This window comes from Ciconia boyciana, chromosome 26, assembly GCF_034638445.1.
Source record: "Ciconia boyciana chromosome 26, ASM3463844v1, whole genome shotgun sequence".
Lineage (NCBI taxonomy): Eukaryota > Metazoa > Chordata > Aves > Ciconiiformes > Ciconiidae > Ciconia > Ciconia boyciana.
In genome coordinates, this window is record NC_132959.1 from 3,205,724 (window position 1) to 3,230,344 (window position 24,621).

The following is a 24,621-nucleotide window of genomic DNA, read 5'->3' on the forward strand; positions in this document are numbered from 1 at the left end:
GGAGCAGGAAGCGGCCTCGAAGGCGGCAGCCGCCTTCCTGCTGCCGCCAGCGGGACGCCCCGGGCCCTCGAGGCTGCGTCAGGGCCCCGGGGCTGCCACACTTCCTCCCCGGGGGCCGCTTCCGCTCGCCGCCCGCCTCCCCCGGCCCTCGCCGCCACCGCGCCGGGGCTCTGGGGCACCCGCGCCCGGCTCGGGCCATGGGCAGGATCTGACCCCGCCAACCGGGGGGGGTCCGCGCCGCCTCCATGTCGCTGGCGCTGAAGGCCCGGCAGAAGGTGAGGCGCAAGGGCGGTGCCAAGGAGCGGGTTTTCGGCTGCGACCTCCTGGAGCATCTCCAGCAGTCGGGGCAGGACGGTAAGCGCCCGCCGGCGAGCGCCGCCACCGCCCGCCCCCTCCGCCCGCGGGGTCCCACCGAGCCCCCTCCTTGGGGGGGTCGCCCCCGTGGATGCCGGAAGCCGGGAGGGTGCCGCGGGGAGGGGACGGGGGGTGACTCACGCCACGCGGTTGCATCACCGGCAGTTGAGCAAGCGTCGCAGCCGGGGTGCCTCCCGGCAAGGCCCCTCCGAGATTTGGGGGGTGGGGGGGGGTCCCGGTGCCTGGGCACAGCTCCAATCTCGGTGCCCCGCTGCGGCCCCGAGGGGACGCGGATGGGTGGCCCCGGTCTGCCAGGGGCTCCGGTGCCCCCGGGGCCCGGACGTGGCCGGTGCAGGGACCGGCCGCCCCGTGGGGACGCCGGGGGTGGGTGGCCCCGGTCCCCCCTGTCAGCCCCGGCTCTTGGCGGGGAGCTGGTCTGGGGCCGGGGGGAGGTGGGTGATGGCGGCCTCGGGGTGCCCGTCCCGCAGTGCCCCAGGTGCTGAGGAGCTGCACCGAGTTCGTGGAGCAGCACGGGGTGGTGGATGGCATCTACCGCCTCTCGGGCGTCTCCTCCAACATCCAGCGGCTGCGGTGAGCAGGGCCGGGTGGGAGGGGTGGAGACGGGATGGGGATGATGGAGGTGGTGTGGAGATGGAGCGGATGGGATGGAGCTGGAGACAGGAGGAGATGGAGGTGATGGAGGCAGGAGCAGGAGGAGATGGAGGTGATGGAGATGGAGGCAGGAGGAGACGGAGGTGATGGGATGGAGGCAGGAGGAGATGGAGATGATGGAGATGGAGGCAGGAGGAGACGGAGATGGAGGCAGGAGCAGGTGGGATGCAGGTCGGAGGCAGAGGGAGCTGGGATGGAGCTGGAGCTGGAGACCAGACGGGATCGAACAGGAGGGAGAGAGGTGGAAGACGGGGATGGGATGGCGATGGGAGCAGACAGGACGGAGGTGGAGACTGGAGGAAGAGGGGGCTGGGACGGGAAGGGAGGGAGATGGGGAGGGGTCGGAGATGGGACCAGGTGGGATGGAGACGGGGAAGGGGACAGGAGGGAGGCGGGACCAGAGAGGACAGAAATGGGGATGGGGTGAGGCGGGAACAGATGGGACGGAGACAGGGATGGGCTGGATGTGAGACCAGGCGGGATGGAAGTGGGACAGAGACGGGGTGGGATGAGACAGGGCCAGGGGGGAGAGCGGTGGGAGAGGACGGGGATGGGACCAGGTGGAGGGAGATGGGGACGGGAGGGGACAACCCCGGTGCTGAGGCGGCCGGATCCGGCCCCGCCGCCCCTCGCAGGCCCCGTGGCCCCTTCCTTCCCCGTCCTCCCCCACGCAGCGCTCGGCTCCGTCCCGCTCGCCGCTGCCTCGGCCCTTCTCTCGCTTGTGCCTTTTCTTCCTGTTTTCCTTCTGTTTCTTTTCTTTTCTACTCTTCCTTTCTCTCTCTCATTCCTTCCATATTTGGTTTGTTTTTTTCACTCTTTTGCTCTTTCGGGTCTTTCCTCGAGTGGTTTTCTCCTCCCCTTTTCCAGCGTCTCCAAGAACCCCAGCATTGCCAGCGTCCCCTGTGTCTGCAATGTCCCCGACAGCCCCAGTGTCCCCAACGCCCGCATATCCCCAGTGTCCCCAGCATCCGCCTGTCCCCCACATCCCCCATGTCCCCGCAGCCTCTGTGTCCCTGTATCACTGGCACCTGCAGCATCCCCCTGTCCCCAGCATTGCCTTGTCCCTGCCATCCCCCTGTCCCTGCCATCCCCCTGTCCCCGCCATCCCCCCGTCCCCGCCATCCCCCTGTCCCCGCCATCCCCCTGTCCCCGCCATCCCCTGTCCCCAGCATTGCCTTGTCCCTGCCATCCCTGTCCCCAGCATCCCCCGTCCCCAGCATTCCTGTCCCTGCCGTCCCCCTGTCCCCAGCATCCCTGTCCCCGCCATCCCCCTGTCCCTGCCATCCCTGTCCCTGCCATCCCCCTGTCCCCAGCATTGCCTTGTCCCTGCCATTCCCATCCCCAGCATCCCCTGTCCCTGCCGTCCCCCTGTCCCCAGCACCCCCATGTCCCCAGCATTCCCGTCCCCGCCATCCCCCTGTCCCCAGCATTGCCTTGTCCCTGCCATCCCTGTCCCCAGCATCCCCCCGTCCCCAGCATTCCTGTCCCTGCCGTCCCCCTGTCCCCAGCATCCCCATCCCCACCATCCCCCTGTCCCTGCCATCCCTGTCCCTGCCATCCCCCTGTCCCCAGCATTGCCTTGTCCCTGCCGTCCCCCTGTCCCCGCCATCCCCCTGTCCCCGCCATCCCCCTGTCCCCACCATCCCTGTCCCTGCCATCCCCCTGTCCCCAGCATTGCCTTGTCCCTGCCATTCCCGTCCCCAGCATCCCCTGTCCCTGCCGTCCCCCTGTCCCCAGCACCCCCATGTCCCCAGCATTCCCGTCCCCACCATCCCCTGTCCCCAGCATCCCCCTGTCCCTGCCATCCCTGTCCCCAGCATCCCCCTGTCCCCGGCATCCCCATCCCTGCCATCCCTGTCCCCGGCATCCCGGCCATGCACACAAGGACCCGGCTGACAAACCCGCCCCATTTGCAGCCCATGGGGGCTGCATCCAGGCCCCGGGGACCGCGGTGGCCCTTGTGCCTCCCCGAGCCCCGCTGGCAGGGACCAGCCCCGACACCCTCCCCACCCCCACAAGCACGGGGACACCCCGGGGACGTCCCAACCCACCCTGGTGAAAACCCTCCACGGCACGGCAGCGGAGCGGGGCCGGGGAGGAGGACTGCGCCGTCCCCGTCCCCCCACGCCGAGCCGGCCGCCTCGCTCGCAGGCAGGAGTTCGACAGCGACCGCTGCCCCGACCTGCAGAAGGACGTCTACCTGCAGGACATCCACTGCGTCAGCTCCCTCTGCAAGGCGTACTTCCGCGAGCTCCCCAATCCCCTCCTCACCTACCAGCTCTACGACAAATTTGCCGTGAGTGTGTGTGTGTGTGTGTCCCGCCCCCGGTGCTGCCACTTGTCCCCAGCCCCGGGAGGTGGCACTTGTCACCCCGTCCCTGTCCCCCGGCAGGATGCGGTGGCCATCCAGATGGAAGAGGCTCGTCTGGTGAAGATCAAGGAGGTGCTGAAGGAGCTGCCGGTGCCCCACTATAGGTAGGGGGGTGCGGGGGGACCCCACACCCGGTGTCCCCTGCGGCGTCGCTGTCCCTAACGCGCCCGGCGCCCGCAGGACCCTGGAGTTCCTGATGAGGCACCTCCTGCACATGGCGTCCTACAGCAGCCAGACCAACATGCACGCCAGGAACCTGGCCATCGTCTGGGCACCCAACCTGCTGCGGTGAGCGCCGGGGACGGGGCGAGGGGACGCGGGGTGACGAGCGTCCCCCGTCCCTGGGGGAGCCTAAGAGCCCCCCCTCCCCCCCCGGCATCCCCACGGCAGGTCGAGGGACATCGAGGCGACGGGGTTCAACGGCACGGCGGCGTTCATGGAGGTGCGCGTCCAGTCCATCGTGGTGGAGTTCATCCTCACCCACGTCGAGCAGCTCTTCGGGGACGCTCCGCTCTGCAGTACGTCCTGGCCGGGGAGGGGGGGACGACGGCACACAGACGGTGAGGGGGTCCCCAGCGGGACCCTGACGTCCCGTCTTGGTGGCCCGCAGGCAGCGAGTCCCCCCGGCGGTCCCTGCTGCTGGCCGGGGGGACGCCGGGGGACGGGCAGTCCCCGCCGTACCACGTGCCGGCCGTGCTCAGCCAGGGTGACGGGCCCCCCCCCATCCGGCCCTACCACACCATCATCGAGCTCAACGACCACAGGTAGGACCTGCCGCCACCCCGTCCCCTCCCGGGGGGGTCCCTGGGGACCCCGCGGCCCGGGCAGCGCCGCCAGCACGCGCGTGCCACGCACACGCGATCCCACGCACGCGTGTTCTTCCGCGCACGAGCGTGGGCACGCGCTCTCCTGCACGTGTGCTCGCAGGCGTGCATGAGCTCTTGCACGTGGCCCAAGGCTCCATGTGTGCTCGTGCACACACGCAAGCGTGCCCAGGCGTGCCCAGGCGTGCCCAGGCGTGCCCGCCCCCCTGACGCCCGGGGTCCCGCAGGAGGAAGGGCTCCCTCAAGGCCAAGAAGTGGAGGTCCATCTTCAACCTGGGCCGCTCCAGCCACGAGGCCAAGCGCAAGCTGGTGAAGGCGGAGGAGAAAGGTGGGGAGCCCCGGTCCCCCCGCCGGGGTCCGGAGGGACGGACCCCATCACTCGGGGATCGACGTGTCCCCAGACCCAGCCCCGCTGGTGCCCCGCGCGTCCCCATTCCCCTTCTCCTTCTCCCCCAGACAAGTGCGGTAAAATAAGCTTGCGGCCAGCCAAGAGCATGGACTCGCTCAGCTCTGTCCCCTTCGCCAGCGACGGTAAGAGGGACGGGACGTGCCGCTCTGCGGGAACCGTCCCCGTCCCTGGGGCGGGATCATCAGGACAGGGTGGGGATGGGGAAGGCGGCACAGGGATGGAGAGGGCACGGCGGGCATGCACGAGCCGCCCGGCATCGCCCCGGCCCTCCAGCTCGGCAGCTCCCGTGGTGCCGGGGTCCCCAGCAGCGGGGAGGTCCGGGGACAGGGGCCACCCCCGGGCCCTGACTCTTCCCCCGCTGCGCGCAGATGACCCCCAGCTGAGCAAGAAGCGGTCGGCGAAGCAGCCGCCGCAGCGCCGGGAGAGCTTCGACACCTGCCCCTCGCCGCCGGCACCGGAGAGCTGCCCTGAGCTGGACGAGAGCCTGGAGGAGAAGCTGAAGGGGAAGGAGGAGCTGCGGGGCCCCGAGTCGGAGGGCGAAAGCAGCACCAAGTCGGAGCCCACCACCCCCAAAGCCGGCCGGGCCTCGCTGGTGGCCCCCGGCCGCTCGCCCAAGGCCGCCCGCAGCCGTGCCGAGAAGTGCGCGGGGGTCCACATCTCCGGCCCCTTCTCTGTCACCGTCCCCTTCCACATCACCTCCAACCTCTCCCGCCTGACACGGGGGCTGCCGTGCCCGGCGCTGGCCCAGGCGGCTGCGGGCAGAGAGCCGCCCGCCAGCCCCCCGCCGCCCGCCCGCCGCTCCGCCGGGGACCCCGAGGCGCCCGAGCCCCGCACCGGTGAGAGGCGGCCGCGGGGACCAGCCGGCGCGGGAGCCGCGGCGTGCCGGGGGGGACGCGGGACTGAATCCCCCCATCTCCCTCCGCAGGCGAGGGGAAGGCGGACGCGGAGGAGACCCGGCTCTCCCTGGAGCTGCGGGACTCCTTCGCCTTCCTGGACAGCCAGGAGACGTGGCTGGAGGGCGGCGGGGACGCGGAGCTGGTGGCACGGTCCCTGCTGCCAGCGGCCGGCCCTGGGGACGGCGAGGGGTTCCTGGCCGTGGAGGAGGGGATGGAGAGCGGGTTCATGAACGTGAGCGGACGTGGCCATCCCGCGCTTGGGGTGCGGGGCGGCGGGGCTGGGGGCAGGCAGAGGGTCCCCTCCACCGTCCCTGGTCAGGGTGGGGATGGAGGGGACAGGGATGGGACAGAGGGGACAGGGATGGGATGGAGGGGACAGGGTGGGGATGGAGGGGACAGGGTGGGGACAGGATGGGATGGAGGGGACAGGGATGGGACGGAGGGGACAGGGACAGAGGGGACAGGGTGGGATGGATGGGACAGGGATGGGACGGAGGGGACAGGGATGGGACAGAGGGGACAGGGATGGGACGGAGGGGACAGGGACAGAGGGGACAGGGATGGGACGGAGGGGACAGGGACAGAGGGGACAGGGTGGGGATGGAGGGGACAGGGACAGAGGGGACAGGGTGGGATGGAGGGGACAGGGTGGGGACAGGATGGGACGGAGGGGACAGGATGGGGATGGAGGGGACAGGGATGGGATGGAGGGGACAGGGACAGAGAGGACAGGGTGGGACAGAGGGGACAGGGACAGAGGGGACAGGGTGGGATGGAGGGGACAGGGACAGAGAGGACAGGGTGGGACGGAGGGGACAGGGTGGCATCGCCTCCCCAGCCCTGGTGCTGGGCCCGGGGCCGTGCAGCGCTGGGTGCCGGGGGGGCTGGGGGTCTCCGGCGTGGCCGTCACCCTCCCGCTGTCCCCGTCCCCAGCCGGGGGAGCCCCCCACGGAGCAGCCCGCCAGCTACCTCTCCATCGAGGAGTGCATGGACGAGGAGATGTTCTTCATGGCTCCCAGCGGCTCCGATGCCGAGGACCGCGCCGGGGACACCGACTCGGACGACATGTTCCTCAGCGCCCACGACGACCTCAGCCCGCTGGTGGCATCGCTGGAGCCCCTCGACCAGCCGCCGGCTGAGGGTACGGCCCCGGGGACCCCGGCACCGGCCCAACCCGGCACCGCCACGCCGCAGGACAGGTCTCCGACGCCGGGGCTGGCAGGGCCGTGCCCCATGGAGGAGGATGCTCCGGGTGACGGGGAGCACCCCGGGGACCCCACTGGGGTGCCGGCAGAGGGGGGGGCACCGGGCGCCGGCCAGGCCCCAGGGGAGGGGGGTGGAGGGGAAGGGTCCGGCCCCGGCAGAACTGACGCCGGTGCCGAAGCCGGCCTGGGGGACGGGAGCGGAGGAGCCGGGGGCCCCGCGGGAGCGGGGACGGTTCTCAGCCCCGATGCGTCGGACGGGGAAGTCGAAGAGGATGGAGCTGGCTCTGGTCCCCCCAGCCCGGGGGAGCCCGGGGAGGGTGAAGCCCAGCCTTCACTGGGGTCCCCTCCCGCCGCCTCACCGGGAGAGGCCACCCGGGAGCCAGCGGAGCCCCCGGTCCCCGCGGCGGTCCCCGAGCTGGTCCCCGAGGCGGTCCTGCCCTCTGCGGCCAGCGCGGAGGGGACCGGTGCCGGCCCCGGGAGCAGCCCCGCGTCTCCCTCGCTCTCCGCCTCGGCCCCGGAGCTGCGCAGCTCTCCCCCCGAAGCCCCGGAGCCGAGCCGGGCCGAGCCCCCCGGGGAGCGGGGGCGCCCCGAGCCCGTGGCCGTGCTGCGCCGCGACGGCAGCGCCCCGGCGCGCCTGGCCGCCCGCACCGTCCGGGTGCAGCAGGCCCGGTCGGTCCCCGTCGTGCCCCCCAAGCCCCAGTTCGCCAAGATCCCCCCGGCCCCGCAGCCCTGGCTGCCGCCGGCCAACGGCGCGTCCCCGGCCGTGGAGGGGGATGCCGCCGCGCCGCCCCGGCGGCTCCCCAGCCCCACGGCGCCCGAGGGGCCCCTCCGGCAACCCGGCGGGGCGGCGGCGGGGGCGGAGGCGAGGAGGGCGGGCTGGCGGGAGGGCGGCAGCGTGTCCTTCGACGAGGCGGTGGCCATGGCCGCCGCGCAGCAGCCGGCCCAGGCGCCGGTGAGGAGGATCCAGACCTACGGCGGGGAGGAGCTGGCGCCCGCCGCCCCCAAGGCCCTGCCCTTCCAGAAGGCCCCGCTGAGGCCGCGGCTGCTGCGGCCCCTCAGCTGCGTGGTGACCCCCGAGGGCGAGGCGGCGGGGAGGAGCCGGCTGAGTCTGGCCCAGGCCGAGGGGGCGGCGCTGCCCCCGCCGCGGCGGCCGGTGGGCGCCGAGGGGGCGGCGGGCGAGCGCTGAGCCCCGGGGGCGCGGGGCCGGGGCCGGCGGACGCTTCTGCTCCTGCGAGGGCGACCAGGGGGTCAATAAAGGCGCTGGGCTTTGTCTACCGCTGTGGCCTCCGTTGGTGCAACGTGGCGGCGCCCGGGGTGGCCTCGGGGCGCGGGCAGGGCGGGGGCTCCCCGCGCAGTGCCCCGCGCCGGGCGGCCGGCAGGAGCAGGGCGGGGGGGTCCCTCGGCCCGCGGCGGCGGCGCCGGCGGGCCGGAACGGTTTTCGCGAGTGGGGTGTGAGGCACGGGGGGCGATGCCCGCCTCCAAGATGGCGCCGCCCTCACCCAAGATGGCGCCGGGCGGAAGCGGCGCGCTTCGCCGTCTAAGATGGCGCCCGCCGCGGCCGGCACGCACTGAGATGGCGCCGGCGGGGAGGGGCGGGGAGGCCGTGCCCGGCGCCAAGATGGCGGCAGCGGCGGCGCGCTGCGCTACGCGGCGCCCCTGCCCAAGATGGCGGCGGGGGCGGATGCGGGGCCGGCTTCCGCCCGGACCCGCCATGGCGGCGCGGCGGCGCCGTGCGCATGTGCGGGGCTCCATGGCGAGACAAGGGGCCGAGCGCGCGCAGGGCGGCCCGTCGCGGCGAGGTAACGGCGGGGGCGGGCGGGGGCCGGGGCCGGGGCCGGGGCCGGGCCGGGGGTCGCGGCGGGGCCGAGCCGGGCCGCCACCCCTCCCTCCTCCCCGGCCGGGGGGCCGGGGGTCGGGGCCCGGCCGCGCCCGCCGGTGGGTGCGGGCCCGGCCGCGCCCCCCGGCCCCACCCCCCCCTGCCCCCGGCGGGGTGCGGGCCCGCCCTACCCCTTCCCCAGCCCCCGGGATCCGTCGCCCCCCGCCGCCCTCCCCGAGGCGCGGCCCCCGGGCCTGTCACCTCCCTCCGGGCTGCGGCTGGCCCCCCGGCCTGTCACCCCCTCTGCCGCCGCCCCGGCCCTGTCACCCCCTCGTGGGGCGTCGCCCCGCTTCCCCCCCCCCCCCCCTCCACCGGACACCCCCATCTTCCTGCCCGTCGCGGGGGGCCGAGGCCGGGGGGGCCGGACCCGCTGGGGGGGGGGACGGGGGGCCGGAGGGGGGGTGGGGGGGAGGGGTAACGTGGGGCCGAACGGCCGGTTGCGGGGCGGGGGGGGCCGCGGCGCCGCCGAGCAGGGCCCGGGGTCGGTGCCGCCCCTCGGGCCGTGCCCCCGGCCCCCGCACCGGGTGACAAAGAAGCGGGGGGAGCGGGGTCACGGCGGCGGGGCCGGCACGGCCGCCCCGGGGTCACCGGGGGTCTCCGGCACGAGCCGGGCCCCAAACCTTCACCCGCCGGGCCGAGCCCCGGGGAGCTGGCGGCTCTGGGGACGGCCGCCGAGCCCGGGACGCAAAAGCGAAACGGGGGACGCCCGAGAACGGCGGCTGAGGCCCCGGCCGGTGCCCGGCCGCGGTGGCCCGTGCGGGGCCGGGCCGCCGGCACGGCCGGGGCCGGGCTTTGCTGTCCCCACGGCGGCGTCGGCCCCGGCACTGTCCCCGGGCGCCAGTGACCGCGGGGACCTGCCACCGCCGGGGAGATGCCCCTCCCGGGGCTGGCGTCGGTCCCGCTCCGGCGCAGAGCGGCAGGTCCCAGGGAGGAGGAGGAGGAGGAAGGCTGGGGCCCGTCCCTGAGCCGCCGCCTCTGCTCCCTGCAGGGCTGTGAAAGCCGGGAGGCTCAACCGCGACTGCCCCGCTGATGCCTGACGGAGCGAAGCGATGAAGGGGTGAGTGCCCGCACCCCCCGCCGGTGCCAGGCCGGGGGACGATGGCTGCGCCGGCCGCTCCGAGGCCCTCTCTGGCAAACGAGTTTTCTGCGGATGGCAAACGAGGGCCGGCGACAAGGCCGGTCAGGCCGACACCGGGCTGGGGCCGTCAAGGGGACAGGGTGACGTCCGGGTGGTCCTGGCTCCGGGATGGGGGGCGGGGTGGGGGAGTCCCCAGCCCCTCCCGCGCCTCACCCACCTCCCCCCGCCCTCGCAGGCAGCAGAAAGCAGCCGAGACGGAAGAGGGAACGGTGCAAATCCAAGAAGGTGAGCAGGGACCCGACTGCGGGCCCTGGGGGGGGGCCTCGGGGCTCAGGAAGCCCCAGGAAGCCCCGAGCCCCAGCCGTGCCCGGTTTAGCCCCGGCGCCGGGCACCGTGTGGCTGGAGGCACGTGCCGGGCTGACGCCAGACCCCGTCCTGGCCCCTGGCTCTGAGCTCCGCTCCGTGGCGCGGGAGCCCCGGCCCCTTCCCCGTCATGGGCTTTCTCCCCACCCCTTCTTGCCTCAAGGTGCAGTGGCCACAGGTGAGGATCCCACCAGCGTCGCCATTGCCAGCATCCAGTCCGCGGCCACCTTCCCCGACCCCAACATCAAGTATGTCTTTCGCACAGAGAACGGCGGGACGCAGGTACGCAGACCCTCGGGCTGGGTCCCCTCCGGGCAGGACACCGAGGGGCCGGAGCGGGGTTCGGCCCTTCCGGAGTGCCCGCTGGCTCGGCCGCAGCCGGAGGGGGAGCGGGAAGGGATCGGCCGTGGCCTGATCCTGCGCTGGGCAGGTCCGGACGCCGGGGTCGGCCGCGGGCAGGCCGAGCCGCGCCGCCGCCTCGCCGCCCGTCCCTGCAGCCGTGGCTCTCTCAGCAGGTGATGTACAGGGTGATCCAAGTGGCCGACGGACAGCTGGACGGACAGACGGAGGGCACCAGCGCCATCAGCGGCTACCCCGCCGCCCAGTCCATGACACAGGTGGCTGCCGGTGCCACGCGGGAGCGGGGCCATCCTCGGCGCCCCGTCCCGCCGTGACGCCCGCTGACGTCCCTCCCCTCCAGGCCGTCATCCAGGGCGCCTTCACCAGCGAGGATGCGGTGGAGACGGAGGCCACGGCCACTGAGACTCACTACACCTATTTCCCCACCACGGCCGTGGCTGACACCAGCACCTCTGCCGGCGCGGGGACCACGGCCACCGCTGTCGTCACCACGCAGAACTCGGAGGCCCTCCTGGGGCAGCCCACCCCCACGGGTACGGCTGCCGCAGGAGGGGTGTCGCGCGTCCCTGGCCCTCGGGACCCCCCAGGCGGTCGCGGTCCCCTCCGCCGGGCGTTTTGGGGCGCTCCCCGCCTGATCCCCTCTCTCATTTTGGGCCGTTCAGGGCAGTTCTTCGTGATGATGTCGCCCCAGGAGGTGCTGCAGGGCGGAGCGCAGAGATCCATCACCCCCCGCGCCCACCCCTACTCCCCGTGAGTACCGGACCCCTCCCCGGGCACCGGGGCGTCTCAGCCGCGCCAACGCGGAGACCGGCACAAGCGAAGGGCGGGGGGACGCTCTCGTGGTCCGGCGCTTTCGGGAGCGGCCCGGGTCTCCGCCACCCGCGCTGGGAGCCGGAGCGAGGCGTCCCCCGTGTCAGCGCGGGGCGGCTGGGACTCGGCCGGATCCCCACCGGCGTCGCCAGGACCGACGCCGCCGCTCTCCCCCCAGGAAGTCGGAGGCGCCGCGGGCCACCCGGGACGAGAAGCGCCGGGCGCAGCACAACGAAGGTACCGGCAGCAGGGCCGGGGGGGGGGGGGGTCATCCCGCCCTTGGCGAGGGGCGGTGGGCACCGGTGAGGGACGGCGGGGACCGTGGCGTGCAGCAGCGTGGGGAGCGGAGCCGTCCCTGGGTTAACGCTGTCTATTCCCACCTCCTAGATGGAAAAGCTCTAAGGACATGTCACAAAGCTCTTGTCAGTTAAGGGTAAAACCTCTTTTGGGAGAGCTGTAATTAGCAGCAGCAGGGGAAGCCAGAGCTCGGAGGATTAAGCTCAAACCTTGGGAAGCCCGAGCGCGCCCAGGTAAGGCACCCAGGCGGCCCCCGGCTCTGCCCGGCCCCCGGCCAGGAGGAGACGGCGGCGGGGGCGAGTGCCCGGCACAGGCAGCCCGGCCGGGTGGAAGCGCCAGCCAGGATCCTCCTTTCTTTGGCTTCAAAAACAGCTTCCCAAAACGCCAAAACCCGGGCGTCGGGCTGGTTTGACCCAAAAATCAACTCTCCTGTCCTCGCCGCCCCAGGAGCGGGCAGGGCACCCACCCTGCCCGCACCCCGAGGGGTCTGGCTTTGCCGTGGGCAGAGCTTGGGCCGTTTGGGTGCTTCACCTCCGCTTTCCCAGCCGCCCGAGGGGCTGGGGGGGCCGGGCAGGAGCCGTCCCTGCCCGCCGCTCCTGCCCCCTCACCCGGGGGTGCCGGGCTCGCTGCAGTTAGGGTTAGCGACCCCCAACCCCAGCCAGGAGGGTGCCGGTTGGGGGGGGGACGACACCCCGCCGAGGGTTGTGGGGGGTTCGGGGACCCGGCGTGAGGCTCGGTGCCCGCTGGGGGCTCGGGACGGTGCCGACGCCCCCCCTCTCCCCCCTCGCAGTGGAGCGCCGGCGCAGGGACAAGATCAACAACTGGATCGTGCAGCTCTCCAAGATCATCCCCGACTGCTCCATGGAGAACACCAAGTCGGGGCAGGTAGGAGACCCCATCCCCACCCCCCTCGCCATCTCCCCGGGGGGCTGCGGGGTGAGGGAAAGGCTCGGCGGGGTGCCGGTGCCCCCCCTCACCCCCCATCCCCTCGCCCAGAGCAAGGGTGGGATCCTCTCCAAAGCCTGCGACTACATCCAGGAGCTGCGGCAGAGCAACCACCGCCTCTCCGAGGAGCTGCAGGGCCTCGACCAGCTCCAGATGGACAACGAGGTCTTGCGGCAGCAGGTGAGGGGGCCGGGGGGTCCCTCCGGCCTGCGGGGGGGTGTGTGTGTGTGTGTGTGTGTGTCACCGCCCTCCCCCTCACCCCCGCGCGTCCCCCCCCCACCCCGTTGCCAGGTGGAGGATCTGAAGAACAAGAACCTGATCCTGCGGGCGCAGCTCCGCCAGCACGGCGTGGAGATCGTCATCAAGAACGACAGCCACTGACGGGGACGGCGGGGACGGGGCCTGGCGGGGGATGGGGGTCGCTCCCCCCTCCCCGTCCCCCCCGTGCCTAACACCCCCTCCCCCCGGCAGCGAGCACCTCCCCGGCGTGACATGAGGACCCTCCCGTTTGGTTTGTGTGTCATCCCGTGTCCCCCCCATCCCGACCCTCTGCCCTGCCCCACGTCCCCAGGGCGCCCCGCGCCACCGCGCCCCCTCCCCTGCCCCCCCCCCGTCCCCTCCGTCCCCCCGCGCTTCGTGCACACGCTCTCGGCCAGGCGGGCGCCGGCCCCGCTGCCCCCCCAGCACTGCCTCGGTCTCCCGGCCCCCCGCCTGTGCCCGCCACGCTGTCCCCGCCCCGGGGGACCGTCCCCTCGCGGGGGGCCGCGGCGCCTCTCGCCCCTCCCTGCCGGCCCCGGGCAGCCCCTGGGGGTGCTGGGGTCCTGGGGGACCATGGCCCCCCCCCTCTCTGCCCGCTGCGGCTGGACCGGCCCGGCGGGGCCAGACTTTTTTTTAAAACTCTCTGAATTTAAAAAGCGAAAATAAATAAAAATAGTGATTTGTTTTTCCAGGTCCTACAGTTTATTCCCCCCACACACACACCTTGTAGCACCCCAGGAACCCCCAGGCGCTTGGGTGGGGGCTCCCAGGGACCCCACCTCTCCCCTGACCCCCATGCCCACCTTGCAGCACCCACGGGACCCTCGGGCATGGTGGTGGGGGCACCCAGGGACCCCCCAGCCCCTCCTGCCCCCTCCCATCTTGCAGCACCCGCCAGCACCCTGCCACCCCTCTCCTGTCCCCCACCTTCGGCACCCTGGGGACCCGTGGGCACTGGGGTGGGGGCTCCCAGGGACCCCCCTTCCCTCCTGAGCCCCCCCATCCCCGGCACCCCCCCTGCCCTGTGATGGGACTCTGGGTCCCTGTGATGTCACCGTGTTGTGGTGTCACTGCGCCATGATGTCACCGTGCTGTGCCACCGCTGTGCCGTGATGGCTCCGTGGGAGCACTGGGAGCGTACCAGGAGCAGAGGGAGCGCTGGGCCTGTGGACTGGGAGGGCACTGGGAGCACTGGGGGGGGGCAGTGGGACCGTCTGGGGCCTGAGGAGGCCGAAGGCCCCGTCGCTATGGCAACGCCCGGGTCCCCGCCCGGGTCCCCGCCCGAGGGCCGCCGCGAGGGACGCAAAGCGCGCCCATTGGCCAGAAGTTAAAGCGCTCTCTCTGATTGGTCGGTTGTCCTCGCCCTCTCCACACCTGTCGCGCGCGCGGCCCCCTCACCTCAGCCAATCAAGCCGGCGCTGCTGGGCCGAGCTAGCCAATCACCGGAGCGGGGCGCGCCCCCTCCTCGAGGAGACAGGCGGCGCGGCCAATGGAGCCGGGGAAGGGGCGGGGCTCCCCAGCACCTGGCGGAGGGGCGTAGCCGGGTTGGCCCGGCCCCGGGGGCGGTCCCGGGGGCGGGGCCCACCTGGGCGGGGCGGGGCGGGGCCGCACCTGGTGCGGGAGCGGGCGTGCAGTGCGGCGGCGGCCATGGCGGGAGCGGCGCGGCGGGGCGGCCCCGGGCCCCGGCCCCGGCCCCGGTCCCTGCTGCTGCTGCTGCTCGGTGCAGCGGCGGGTGAGTGCCCGGGAGGGGCGGGGCGGGCCGGCCACGAGGTGCCCGAACAATGGGCCGCCCGGGGCCCAGGGCGCCGCCGGTACCGGGGGGGGGGCGGTGGATCGCCCGGAGGGGGCTGGTACCGGTCCAGCGGGTCGCTCGGGGCGGTGCCGGTACCGGTACCGGAGCGGTGGCGGGGGGTCCCCCGGAGCGGTGCCGGTAGCGGGCGGTGACCTGGTGGCCCGGGCGGTGACCTGGTGGCCCGGGCGGTGCCGGTACCGGGGGCTCGCGGTGCTGCCGCCTGGGGCGGGGCTGGTGCCCGGGGGCGGCGGGTGGGTTGCCCGGGAGGGGACCCGGTACCGGGCGGCGGGTCCCCCGGTGCCAGGGCCGTGTGCCAGCCACCGTCCCCGCTCGCGGGAGCCCGGTTTGTATCGGGGCGGGGGGGGGGAGGTCACGGGGGGGGCCCCGGTGCCGCCGTACACCGCGATAACGGGCTGTTAATAACGCGGCGGTGTCCGCCCGCCTCCCGCGGGACCTCCCGCCCCGGGGGAGCCCCGTTAGTGCCCGAAACCCCGGGACACCCCGATGCCGGAGCCGCCACCGCCCCGTTATTTACAGTTTACGGTTGGTTTTGTGGGTGCGCGAGACCTTCCCCACCCGGGTCACCCCACCGGGGAGGGGGCACCAGCCCCGGGACCCTCCAATGGTCCCCGTGACGCCCGGCTGAACCCCACTCCCGGGAGGGCAGGAACCGGCCCCCCGCGTTTGGCCGGACACCGGGGCGAGGGCTGTGCCGGTGCCGCTGGCCCCGTCCCGGCAGCTCCGCTCCCACCGAGCCCGCCGTCGGCTTCTCGCTGACACCCGGTAACGTGGGGGGAGCTCAGGCTGCCGGGGGGCTCGGCGGGGCCGGCAGCGGTGGGTCCGGATCCGGCCGCACTTCCCGGGGCCGGAAACCCGCTGTGGGAAAACATCCCGGCCGACGGCTGTCGGCTTTCCTCGTGCCGCGGGCTCCGGCAGAGTCCCCGCCGGCGGTGGCGGGGGTGTCCCTGTCCCGCTCCCCCCGTGGCAGGCGTCGAGACGTGCCCCCGCACCCCGGGTTAATGAGTAGCCGGTGCCGTGCCACCGGCGCTCCCAAAGGCCAAAGTTACAGGGTTTGTCACCGGCGAGCGGGCTGGGCCGGCGGTGGCCTTCCTGTCCCGGCCCTGACGTCCCCTCCATTGTGCTGGAACAATCCCAGAGCGGGTTGGGATTAACCCGATCCCAGCTGATTTGGGCCCGGAGCCGGCAGCGCCTGTGTCCCGGCCGGGACGCCCACCCCGGGGACCCGTCCTGCTCCGGCTCCCCCCGAGCACCCCCACGGTGGTCCCACGGGGCCTGCGGGATGTCACCTTTCTGCTGTTTCTGCCCCAAATCCACCCAAACAAACCCCAAATCCTTTTCCCCTCCTCCCTGAGCCGTGGCACGGTTCAAGACACAGCCACGATGGGGATCCAGTGGCGTCCCCGGCCAACGCCGTGCCACCGTGCCGGCTCTCGGGAGCGGTGCCAGCCCCCTGTTGGGAAGCACTCCGTGCTTTGGGACACCAGCCGCCCTGTTTTCCTCCTGTTTCACCCTAAAATCGCGAATTTCTGCTGCCACCCGCCTGGGTTTTGCTTGGCGGCGGTTCGGGGTGCAAAGGCGCAGGTGGGTTGGGGACAAGGCCGTGCCAGTTCCTGGTCACCTTCCCCTGTGGTGTGACTCCCCAGCCGGCGTCAACGCCTTCCCAGGCCCAAAACCGGGAGCCGGGGCGGCTGTGCTGGGAGACGCCGGCTTCGAGCGGCCTCGAGGACAAGGGACGCGGCCGGCGTCACCAGCCCGTGCTGCCACCGCCATGGCCGACTGCGGCCTGGCAGCGGCGACGGCCGCGGGGAAGGGCAGGAGACACGCGTGTGCAGGCTGTGACGAGGCGTGTGCGCACGTGTGTGGGGACGCGGGGGTGTCTGCGTGCGGGCGTGTGTGTGTGCGCAGAGGGCAGGGAGTTGTGAAACATCCTGGCCAGTTTCCTGCGAAACCAAGCAGAAACCGGGCAGGGCGGGAGGTGACGTGACAGCGCAGGCAGCGCCCAGAGCAGGCAGGACGGGATTTTCCAGCTCCCAGGGCTGCGACACGGCACAACATGCCGTCACCCCTGCCCTGGGGACCGTCACCGCTGCCTCCGGGCTCCCGGTGACCTCCCTGACCCGGCTGCAGCCTCCCCTGCTCCCCGTGTCCCATCTCTGGGGCCACCCCCGATTTCTCAGCCGTGTCTTTTCCCCCCTGCAGTGTCCCTGGTGGGAGCCCAGGTCACCTCCGAGACCAAAGAAGTGCCTGAAAACAAGCGTGAGTGCCCGGCTCCAGCCCCAGCCCCCCCCAGCTCACCGGCGGTCCCCCCCACCCCGTTATCCCGGGGGGTCACGGCCGAGCTCTATCCCCCAGCACCTCCGGTGCTGCAAACGGGGGTCTCCCCGAGGTCCCCGGACCCCCAGAGGAATCGGCGCCCGAGACCGAGGGTGGATTTCCCACGCGGGGCTGGACCGGGGAGGGTTTGGGTGTTCCCGGTTCGGATCGCCACCCACCGCGGGGCGCGAGCGCGGCGCTGCTCCGGTGCGGTGGCACGCGCCCGCAGCGTCACTGTCCCCTGGCAGCCGCCGACATCCCCTGCTTGGCGTATCGGTCCAGCTGGAGCAACCCCCGCATCGAGTGGAAGTTCCAGAAGGGCTCCTCGCTCGTCCTCTTCTACTACGGGGGAGAGCTGACAGGTACGTGCCCGGGGACCCCCCGGCTCGGGGCATCCCCCCGGTCGGTCGCTCCGTCCGTCTGTCGGAGCCGGTTCCCAGCCCCATCTCCTCTCTCTCGGCAGAGCCGTACAAGAACCGGGTCCAGTTCTCACCCACCACCATCCGCTTCAGCACGGTGACGCGGGAGGACACGGGGAAGTACATCTGCGAGGTGGTGGGGGACGGCAGCCACATCGCCAAGTCGGAGGTGAACCTCATCGTCCAAGGTGCGTCCGCCCCCGAGCCCCCTCCTCGCTCACCCCTTGCGTGGCGTTGCTGTCCCGGGACCCGCTTCTCGTCCCCCTGGCTGAGCTCATCCTTGTCCCCCCGCGTCGCGTGGGGCCGGCCGGCCGGGGGAGGGACGCCGGCGCCACCGTCCCACGCCCTTCGAGCACCCCGTCCCTCCCCGGCGTGAGCCGCGCCGTGCCGAGCCACCCCCGACACCGCGCTCTCCCGCAGTGCCTCCCTCCAAGCCGGTGGCCCACGTCCCCACCTCGGCCACCATCGGCAGCAAGGCCGTGCTGCGGTGCACCGAGACGGACGGCTCGCCGCCCCCCACCTTCCGCTGGTACAAGGACAGCATGCTGATGCCCACCGACCCCAAAACCAGCCTGACCTTCAGAAACTCCTCCTACACCCTGGACCCCGCCACGGGGGAGCTGGTGAGTGCGGGGCGCTCCCAACTTGGGCCCCCCCAGCCTTCCCCTGCCCTGCTCTCACCTCTCCGCTCCCATCTAGGTCTTCGACCCCCTGAGCGGCTTCGACACCGGCGACTACTACTGCGAGGCGATGAACAACGTGGGCTCCCCCCAGACGTCGGACGTCGTCCGCATGGAAGCCAGTAAGGAAACGGCAGCAGAGGCCGATGCCGCGCCTTCCGCCCCCCGCGGCGTGGGGCTTTTCCGGGCTCTGCCTGGGCTGCGCTGGGCACGGGTCGTGTTTTGGGGGATGCCGGTGCAGGGCGATGCTGTCACCCCTTCGCCCTTCGGGTTCAGAGCCGTTAATTAGCTGCGACGTTAACGACTCTGCGGTACGGCCTCCAGCCGCCCAGGCTGAACGAGCCCTTGGCGCGATGCTGCGGAGGGGGCCGGGGGAAGGCTGCCCTCGGGGATGCGAAAAGCTCGACTGCGCAGCCCGAGCCGCCTCTGAACTGGATCCAGCTTCGATGCCGGCCCCGCTCGGAGCTGGATTTGGGCCGGGGGTCCCCTCCGGCCACTCTCACACCGGGATTTCCGCGGGGGCCGAGCTGAGGGTTTCCGTGCCGGCACCCAGCCGCCCTCTGACGTCCCGGTCCCTCGCTTTCCAGGCAAAGTCAACGTGGGCGGCATCGTGGCTGCAGTCGTGGTGCTGCTGATGGTGCTGGCGCTCGTGGCCTTCGGCATCTGGTTTGCCTACAGCCGGGGCTTCTTCAGCAGTGAGTACCGCGCCGGCCGCCCCGGGACCCGCTCGCCTCGGTGCCCCCCCTGCCCCCCGCCTCAAACCCCTGTTCCGTTTCTTTTTATTTCAGAGAGAAAAGAGTAAGTGAAGCCGTAACGCTGCTGCCTCCTCTTCCTCCGCCAGCGGGGACGGGTGGTCTCTTCCTCCCCCAGCCCCCGCCCGCGGGCTGGGAAGGTGCCTCGGGTGTCACCGGGTGCTCAGGGTGGGGACGAGGGGGACCCTGGGCAGCGTGACGCCTCCTAACGCCCTTGCTTTCTGCAGCACCGCCGGCAAGAAGGTGATTTACAGCCAGCCCTCGCACCGCAGCGAAGTGAGTACGGGCTGGGGCGGGCGGGCGGTGACGGTGCCACGCGGCTGCGTCACCTTCCCCGGGGTGCCCAAAGGCGATGGATGAGCGGGGACCCCGGTGCCCCCCGGGGCTCGCGGGTGCCGTCCCTGTCCCCAGCACCCCTTGTCCCTGTCCTGCTGGGAGCAAGCGGGGCTCCTCGGGGACCACGGCAAAGCCAGCCGGGTGCTCCCCACCCACGGCCCTGTCCCACCCGCGTCCCGTCACCCGCCGCCGTTAACCCTTGTCACCCTTGTCCCCGCAGGGAGAGTTCAAGCAGACGTCCTCCTTCCTGGTGTGAAGCTCCTCCCGCGCCGCCGGCTCTTGTAAATGTTTCCGAATTACTGTAGCTACGCCGTGATTTTAACTATTATTTTTTTAAGTATCACCCGCTGCCTTTGCAGTCACGTCAGATGTTTTTTTGGGGGTAGGTCTCCTGTCCCCCCGCCTTGTCCCCTCCCCAGCAGGACCCGGGTCCTGGCCGTGCCCCTGCGCAGGGACTGCCGCCCCTTGGGGACGTCACCGCGTCCCCGGGGGGTTTTCTCAGCCGTGTCCTCGGAGGGGACGAGTCTGCGGTGGGGGCTGGTGTAACCCCACATGCCCCCCAGCTGTTCTGGGGGGTGGGAGCGCGCGTGGGACCCCCCCCTGACTGCCGGTCCCAGTCGCCCACTGGTCCCAGTTACCCCCATGTACTGGGGGGGCTGCGGGTGGCTGCTGCTGGAAATAAACAAACCTGTGTCCTTGTACCGAGCGCCTGGTGCCCTTTCCCGGGGGGGGACAGGTTGGGGACGGCTCTGCCCCCCCCGCCACCTGCTTTTGGGGGCTGAGGGGGACCCTGGGGGCATCGGGACCCAAGGGTGACGCACAGGGCCCCCCCCCCGCCCCCGGCGCAGGCTGCAGAGCCCTTCCCCACCATCAACGTAACCTTTATTTAGTAACTGCTTCGCCTTTTCTCCCCCCGAATCGAGGACGAGACCCCGGGGTGCCCCGGCGGCAGCGGGGCTTGGGCGAGCCAGTCTTTCCGGGGGCAAACCTTCCCCGTTATATATATATAGATTAGTTGCACTATATATATATATGTGTATGTATATGTATCACCTGGCCTCAGCGCAGCGAGGGGGGCAGCCGGGGCTGCGCGTTAATAGCAGAGCTCTACGTTAGCAGCAGCGACGGGCTCGAGCGGGGCCGGGGGCGCGCCCGGCCCGGGGGGACGCGGCGCCGCAGCCGTGTCCGATTATCGGTGACGCCCCGGGGTGTCCCCCCCCACAGCCCGGAGTGGGGGGGTCAGCGCAGGGAGGAGGGCCCGGCTCTGGGGGTGGTGGTGGAGGACAGGGGGGCTCGGGGGGCTTCTCCTGCCTCAGTTTCCCCTGTTGAGCGTGCGACGACCCCGGACGCGGGGGTGCCCCCGGTGGTTTGGGTGCTGCGGGGCTGGGGGCCGTGGGGAGGTCGAAGGGGCTGCAGGGGGGAGATGGGCTGGGGAGGGGGTCCACGCCCCCCGGCCTGAGCCTTCCCAGGGCTGGGGGGGTCCCACGAGGCCGGAGCTTCCCACTCCCCGGCCCACACGTGCAGCGAGCGGCTCGGGTCTCAGCCCCAGCTCACCGGGGCGGGGTCGGGCAGCGGGATGGCTCCTGGCTGGCGAGAAGTGGTGTCCCCGGCTGTCCCCGGGGGCTGGAGGTGGCCGTGCCCCCCCGCCCCTGCCAGGACAGCATCTCCCAGGAGGATTGTGTCCTGTGGTGGGGCCGGGGGTCTCCGGCTGGCGTTAGCAGAGCATTAGGGGAGGGGGGTGACGAGGACAGCCCTGTCCCCAGGCGGGCTGGGACGAGGCGGGGGGGGACAGCCCCACCGGCAGGTGGGCGAGCACCCACGGGGTCTCCGAGGGAGCTGCCCCGTGCCGCGAGGAAAACGGCCCAGGAGGACGGGACGGGGGGAAGAGCCGGTGGCACCTCCGGGGGCCAGTGGCACCTCCGGGCGCCGGTGGCACCTCCGGGGGCCGGTGGCACCTCCAGCGGCGTCAGCGGCATCCCGGCAGGCGTTCAGACGTTGCTGATGCGGACGCTCAGGGGTGCTCCCTCCCGCTCCCGCTCCGCCGCCTCCCGCAGGGACTCCTCCAGCTTGACCTTCTCGGGGTCCCCGAACCGCACGGTCTCGTGGAGGCAACAGGGCGCCGTCACCTTCACCACCTGGTCGAAGAGGCTGAAGTCGGCCACGTACTTGCCGCTGGCCGAGAGGGAGATGGCCGGGGTGAACTCGTAGCCCCAGAGGATCTCCTCGGGCAGGTAGGAGGTGCGCACCTGGCACGTGGCGCTGGTGGACTCCACGGTGCCGCTGAGGATGACCACCAGCTCGAAGTCGCCTTCGCCCGTCCGCAGGGCCACGTCCCGGAAGGGGCTGGCGTCGTCCACCACGTGGTAGAAGGTGAGGGGCAGGATGAGGAAGGGGCTGTCGGAGGAGGTGTCCACCTGGAAGTCCACGTTGACCTGGTTGAGGCGGACGCTCTCGCCCTCCTTGGTGAGGTGGGTCTGGAGGAGCTTGCCCGTCACCTGGCAGCCGATGAGGAGGCTCTTGCGCATGTTGGCCACGCGGATCATCAGGCAGGTCTTGCCGTTGTGTTGGGCCACCACCGCGTTTTGGCTGAACTTGATGGTCTCGGCGCGTTTCTTGGGCCGGGCGATCTTGGCCAGGAAGGTGCCGGTGATGAAGATCTCCATGATGGTGGTGAGGACCAGCTGGGTGATGAGCAGGACGATGGCGAGGGGACACTCCTCGCTGATGTAGCGGAAGCCGTAGCCGATGGTGGTCTGGGACTCCAGGGAGAAGAGGAAGGCGCCGGTGAGGGTGTGCACCTGCATCACGCACGGCGTGTGGTTGGCCGGGGGGTCAAACTCCAGCAGATCCCCGTGGACCACGGCCACCAGGTACCAGATGACGCCGAAGGCGAACCAGGTGCCGGCGAAGGTGGCGGAGAAGAGGACCAGCTTGTACCGCCACTGCATGTCGATGAAGGTGGTCCACAGGTCCTTGAGGTACAGGAAGCGCTTGTCGGCGATGTGCTCCATCCGCACGTTGCTGCGGCCGTCCTTGGTCATCACCCGGCGCCGGCGCAGCCCTGAGCCGATGAGCGGGCGGCTGTCGGTCTGCGTGGTCTGGCTGTAGTACACCTTGGTGGCCGACGTCATCTGGAAGAGGCGGTGATGGGGAAGGGGGGTGAGGAGGTGCCAGCCGGGAGAGGGGGGTGCCGGGTGGGGGACAGGGGTGGGGACGGGGACGGGGGTTGAGTCAGGGGCTGGGTGAGTGGGTGGAGGGATGGGAGAGGAATGGGTGGATGGACGGAGGTAGAGGAGGGACGGGGGGAAGACGGGTGGAGGAGAGGGATGGAGAAGGATAGAGGGGTGGATGGAGAAGACTGACAGATGGACAGGATGGACGGTGCGCGGTGCGAGGATGCATGGATGGTGCGCGGTGCGAGGATGTGCGGTGCGAGGATGTGTGATGCGCGGTGCGAGGATGCGCGGTGCGTGGAGCGAGGACGCATGGATGGTGCGCGGTGCGAGGATGTGCGGTGCGAGGATGCATAGATGGTGCGAGGATGCATAGATGGTGCGAGGATGCATAGATGGTGCGCGGTGCGAGGATGTGCGGTGCGAGGATGTGCGGTGCGCAGTGCGAGGATGCATGGATGGTGCGCGGTGCGAGGATGTGCGGTGCGAGGATGCATGGATGGTGCGCGGTGCGAGGATGTGCGGTGCGCGGTGCGAGGATGCACAGCTGAGCGAAGGAATGGCCGGACCTGCGGGATGGGCGGGGGGACAGAGGGTGGGCGGGGGGCGAGGACGGAGGTTTGGTGTTCACTGGGCGGACGGGACGGAGCTGAGGGGGTGGCAGATGGAGAGGGCGGACGTGGGGGACACGGATGGATGTGGGGGTGCGCTGGGGCACGGATGGGTGGGCGGGAGCTATGAGGGGGACACCCCCCCCTTCCACCCCTCCTCGGGGGAGGGCGAGGGCAGGCGGGGGCTGAGGCCGGGAGGATTCGTCTCATGCAGAGCCCCCGCGCTGTCCCCGGGCCGTGTGGGGACACCGGTCCCGGGGCTGGTGGAGACCTGACGGACTCGTGGCACCTCAGTGCCGGGGGCTGCTGTCACTCCCACCCCTCCTGCAGCCTCCGTCCACCCGTCTGTCCATCCAGCCTTCACCCAGCCATCCGGCTGTCTGTCCCTCGCCCTGTGAACCAACCCACCCGTCCGTCTGTCCTGTCTCGCCATGCACCCATCATCTCTCCATTCCTCTGCTCATCCACCCACTGTCCGTCTGTCCATCCCTCCAGACTCGATCCACCTGCCTGTCCATTGCTCCTGCCCAGCCGTCCGTCTGTCTATCCATCCACCCCTTTATCCATCCATCCATCCACCCATCTGTCCATCCAACCGTGCACGCACAGATCCATGCCCCTGTCTGTCCATCCCTGTATGCATCCGTCTGTCCAGCCATCCCTCTGTCCATCCTTCCATCCACGTGAGCTCTCACCTGTCCGTCCGTCCATCCATCCCTATATAGGCGCATCCATACACTTGTCCACCCATCCGTCCGTCCATCCATCCATTTACTCACCCACCCACCTGTCCGTCTGTCTGTGTGTCTGTCCCCCTACGAACTCATCCCTGTCCCCTCTGTCCCCGGCCGGCTCCCCCCATTCCCCCCCGGTCCCGTAGAGGGGACCCAGGCGAATGGGAGGTGACAGGGACGAACGGCTGGTGGCAGCGCCAGGCACGTTTCCGTCCCCGTCCCCTGCCAGCCCCGGCCACCACCGCCGGCACAGAAAGGGCCTTTCAGCCCACGCCAGCGTTTGGCCCTGCCGCGGTTTCCGCCACGGATGCGGCAGGGCAGCGGGCCGGGGACGCCGGGGACGCGATGGCACCATGGGGGGTCTCCTTGGAGCCCGGTGTCCCTGCGCTCGCCAAAGCCGGGAGACACGGGTGACACTGCCGCAGTCCTGGCTGCACCGCGTCCCCTCCTGGGGAAAGGCCCTGCAGAGGGAACGGTGACAGCGGGGACACGGACCTGCCCCATCCCAGCTGAGCTGCTGGGGCTCCCCAGAGCCACCACGTGTCCCTGGAGCCACCACGTCCCCAGAGCCACCGTGTCCCCAGGGCCACCACAGCCCCAGAGCTCTGCCCACGCCGGGCAGCGACAGGCGCCGGCACATCCCCACCATGACCCAGGGGGACACAGCGGTCCCTGCAGCCCCTCGGGGTCCCGGCACCCCCCAAAGTCCTTCTGCTCCTCTGGGGTCCCTTTGCCGTCCTCTCTGGGGTCCAAGCACCCCTCTTTGGGGTGCCTGCACCTTGTTTGGGGTCTAAGCACCCCTCTTTGGGGGTCTTCCACCCCTGCAGGGTCCCTGCACCCCTCTTTGGGGGTCTCTTCACCCTCCAGGGTCCCCCACACCCTGGTTTGGGGGGGTCTCTGCACACCCCAGGGTCCCCTGCACCCCTTCTGGGGGGTTCCCACACTCTCTTTGGGGTCTCTGCCCCCCCCATTTTTGGGGTCACTGCATCCCATAAAGCGCCCGTCAGGGGCCACGTGCCCCCGTGCCCCCTGGCCAGGCTCCCATGCCTGGACACGGGTTGTGACAAGCCGG

The 24,621-nt window shown here is 71.7% G+C and overlaps 4 protein-coding genes across 7 annotated transcripts; 3 read left to right on the forward strand and 1 right to left on the reverse strand.

Moving 5' to 3' along the window:
• Positions 1-245: 245 nt before the first annotated feature.
• Positions 246-7,965, forward strand: ARHGAP30 (Rho GTPase activating protein 30). The gene is made up of 12 exons (XM_072846494.1): positions 246-354; positions 843-945; positions 3,178-3,322; positions 3,419-3,501; positions 3,578-3,685; positions 3,788-3,915; positions 4,008-4,161; positions 4,449-4,549; positions 4,678-4,752; positions 4,999-5,466; positions 5,556-5,758; positions 6,460-7,965. The coding sequence occupies exons 1-12, from the start codon at positions 246-248 to the stop codon at positions 7,915-7,917; spliced, it is 3,135 nt and encodes a 1,044-aa protein (XP_072702595.1). The 3' UTR covers positions 7,918-7,965.
• Positions 7,966-8,383: 418 nt separating this feature from the next.
• Positions 8,384-13,403, forward strand: USF1 (upstream transcription factor 1). 4 transcript variants are annotated; one of them, XM_072846812.1, is made up of 11 exons: positions 8,384-8,530; positions 9,596-9,664; positions 9,921-9,970; positions 10,212-10,330; positions 10,561-10,665; positions 10,749-10,941; positions 11,071-11,158; positions 11,397-11,455; positions 12,306-12,400; positions 12,512-12,640; positions 12,752-13,403. In XM_072846812.1, exons 2-11 carry the CDS (start codon positions 9,657-9,659, stop codon positions 12,839-12,841), a joined length of 936 nt encoding a protein of 311 aa, XP_072702913.1. In that variant the 5' UTR covers positions 8,384-8,530; positions 9,596-9,656; the 3' UTR covers positions 12,842-13,403. The 4 variants fall into 4 exon arrangements, with proteins under 4 accessions (XP_072702913.1, XP_072702915.1, XP_072702914.1 ...); XM_072846814.1 differs by having other exon boundaries at positions 10,218-10,330; XM_072846813.1 differs by having other exon boundaries at positions 8,385-8,530; positions 10,564-10,665.
• Positions 13,404-14,301: 898 nt separating this feature from the next.
• F11R (F11 receptor) lies at positions 14,302-19,732 on the forward strand. The gene is made up of 10 exons (XM_072846817.1): positions 14,302-14,450; positions 16,731-16,787; positions 17,093-17,206; positions 17,308-17,451; positions 17,684-17,886; positions 17,963-18,065; positions 18,531-18,635; positions 18,732-18,741; positions 18,923-18,971; positions 19,252-19,732. Exons 1-10 carry the CDS (start codon positions 14,366-14,368, stop codon positions 19,285-19,287), a joined length of 906 nt encoding a protein of 301 aa, XP_072702918.1. The 5' UTR covers positions 14,302-14,365; the 3' UTR covers positions 19,288-19,732.
• A 1,287-nt stretch (positions 19,733-21,019) lies between these two features.
• KCNJ10 (potassium inwardly rectifying channel subfamily J member 10) lies at positions 21,020-22,162 on the reverse strand. The gene has a single exon (XM_072846794.1). The coding sequence runs from the start codon at positions 22,160-22,162 to the stop codon at positions 21,020-21,022; it is 1,143 nt and encodes a 380-aa protein (XP_072702895.1).
• Positions 22,163-24,621: the final 2,459 nt, after the last annotated feature.

Coding starts and splice junctions, on each gene's coding strand:
- ARHGAP30 (XM_072846494.1), top strand. CDS start 246: ATGTCGCTGGCGCTGAAGGCCCGGCAGAAGGTGAGGCGCAAGGGCGGT. Junction 355..842: donor CCAGCAGTCGGGGCAGGACG/GTAAGCGCCCGC, acceptor CCCGTCCCGCAG/TGCCCCAGGTGCTGAGGAGC. Junction 4,550..4,677: donor GGTGAAGGCGGAGGAGAAAG/GTGGGGAGCCCC, acceptor CTTCTCCCCCAG/ACAAGTGCGGTAAAATAAGC.
- USF1 (XM_072846812.1), top strand. Junction 10,666..10,748: donor CCGCCCAGTCCATGACACAG/GTGGCTGCCGGT, acceptor CCTCCCCTCCAG/GCCGTCATCCAGGGCGCCTT. Junction 11,456..12,305: donor CCGGGCGCAGCACAACGAAG/GTACCGGCAGCA, acceptor CCCCCCTCGCAG/TGGAGCGCCGGCGCAGGGAC.
- F11R (XM_072846817.1), top strand. CDS start 14,366: ATGGCGGGAGCGGCGCGGCGGGGCGGCCCCGGGCCCCGGCCCCGGCCC. Junction 14,451..16,730: donor GCTGCTCGGTGCAGCGGCGG/GTGAGTGCCCGG, acceptor TCCCCCCTGCAG/TGTCCCTGGTGGGAGCCCAG. Junction 18,066..18,530: donor CGTCGTCCGCATGGAAGCCA/GTAAGGAAACGG, acceptor CTCGCTTTCCAG/GCAAAGTCAACGTGGGCGGC.
- KCNJ10 (XM_072846794.1), bottom strand. CDS start 22,162: ATGACGTCGGCCACCAAGGTGTACTACAGCCAGACCACGCAGACCGAC.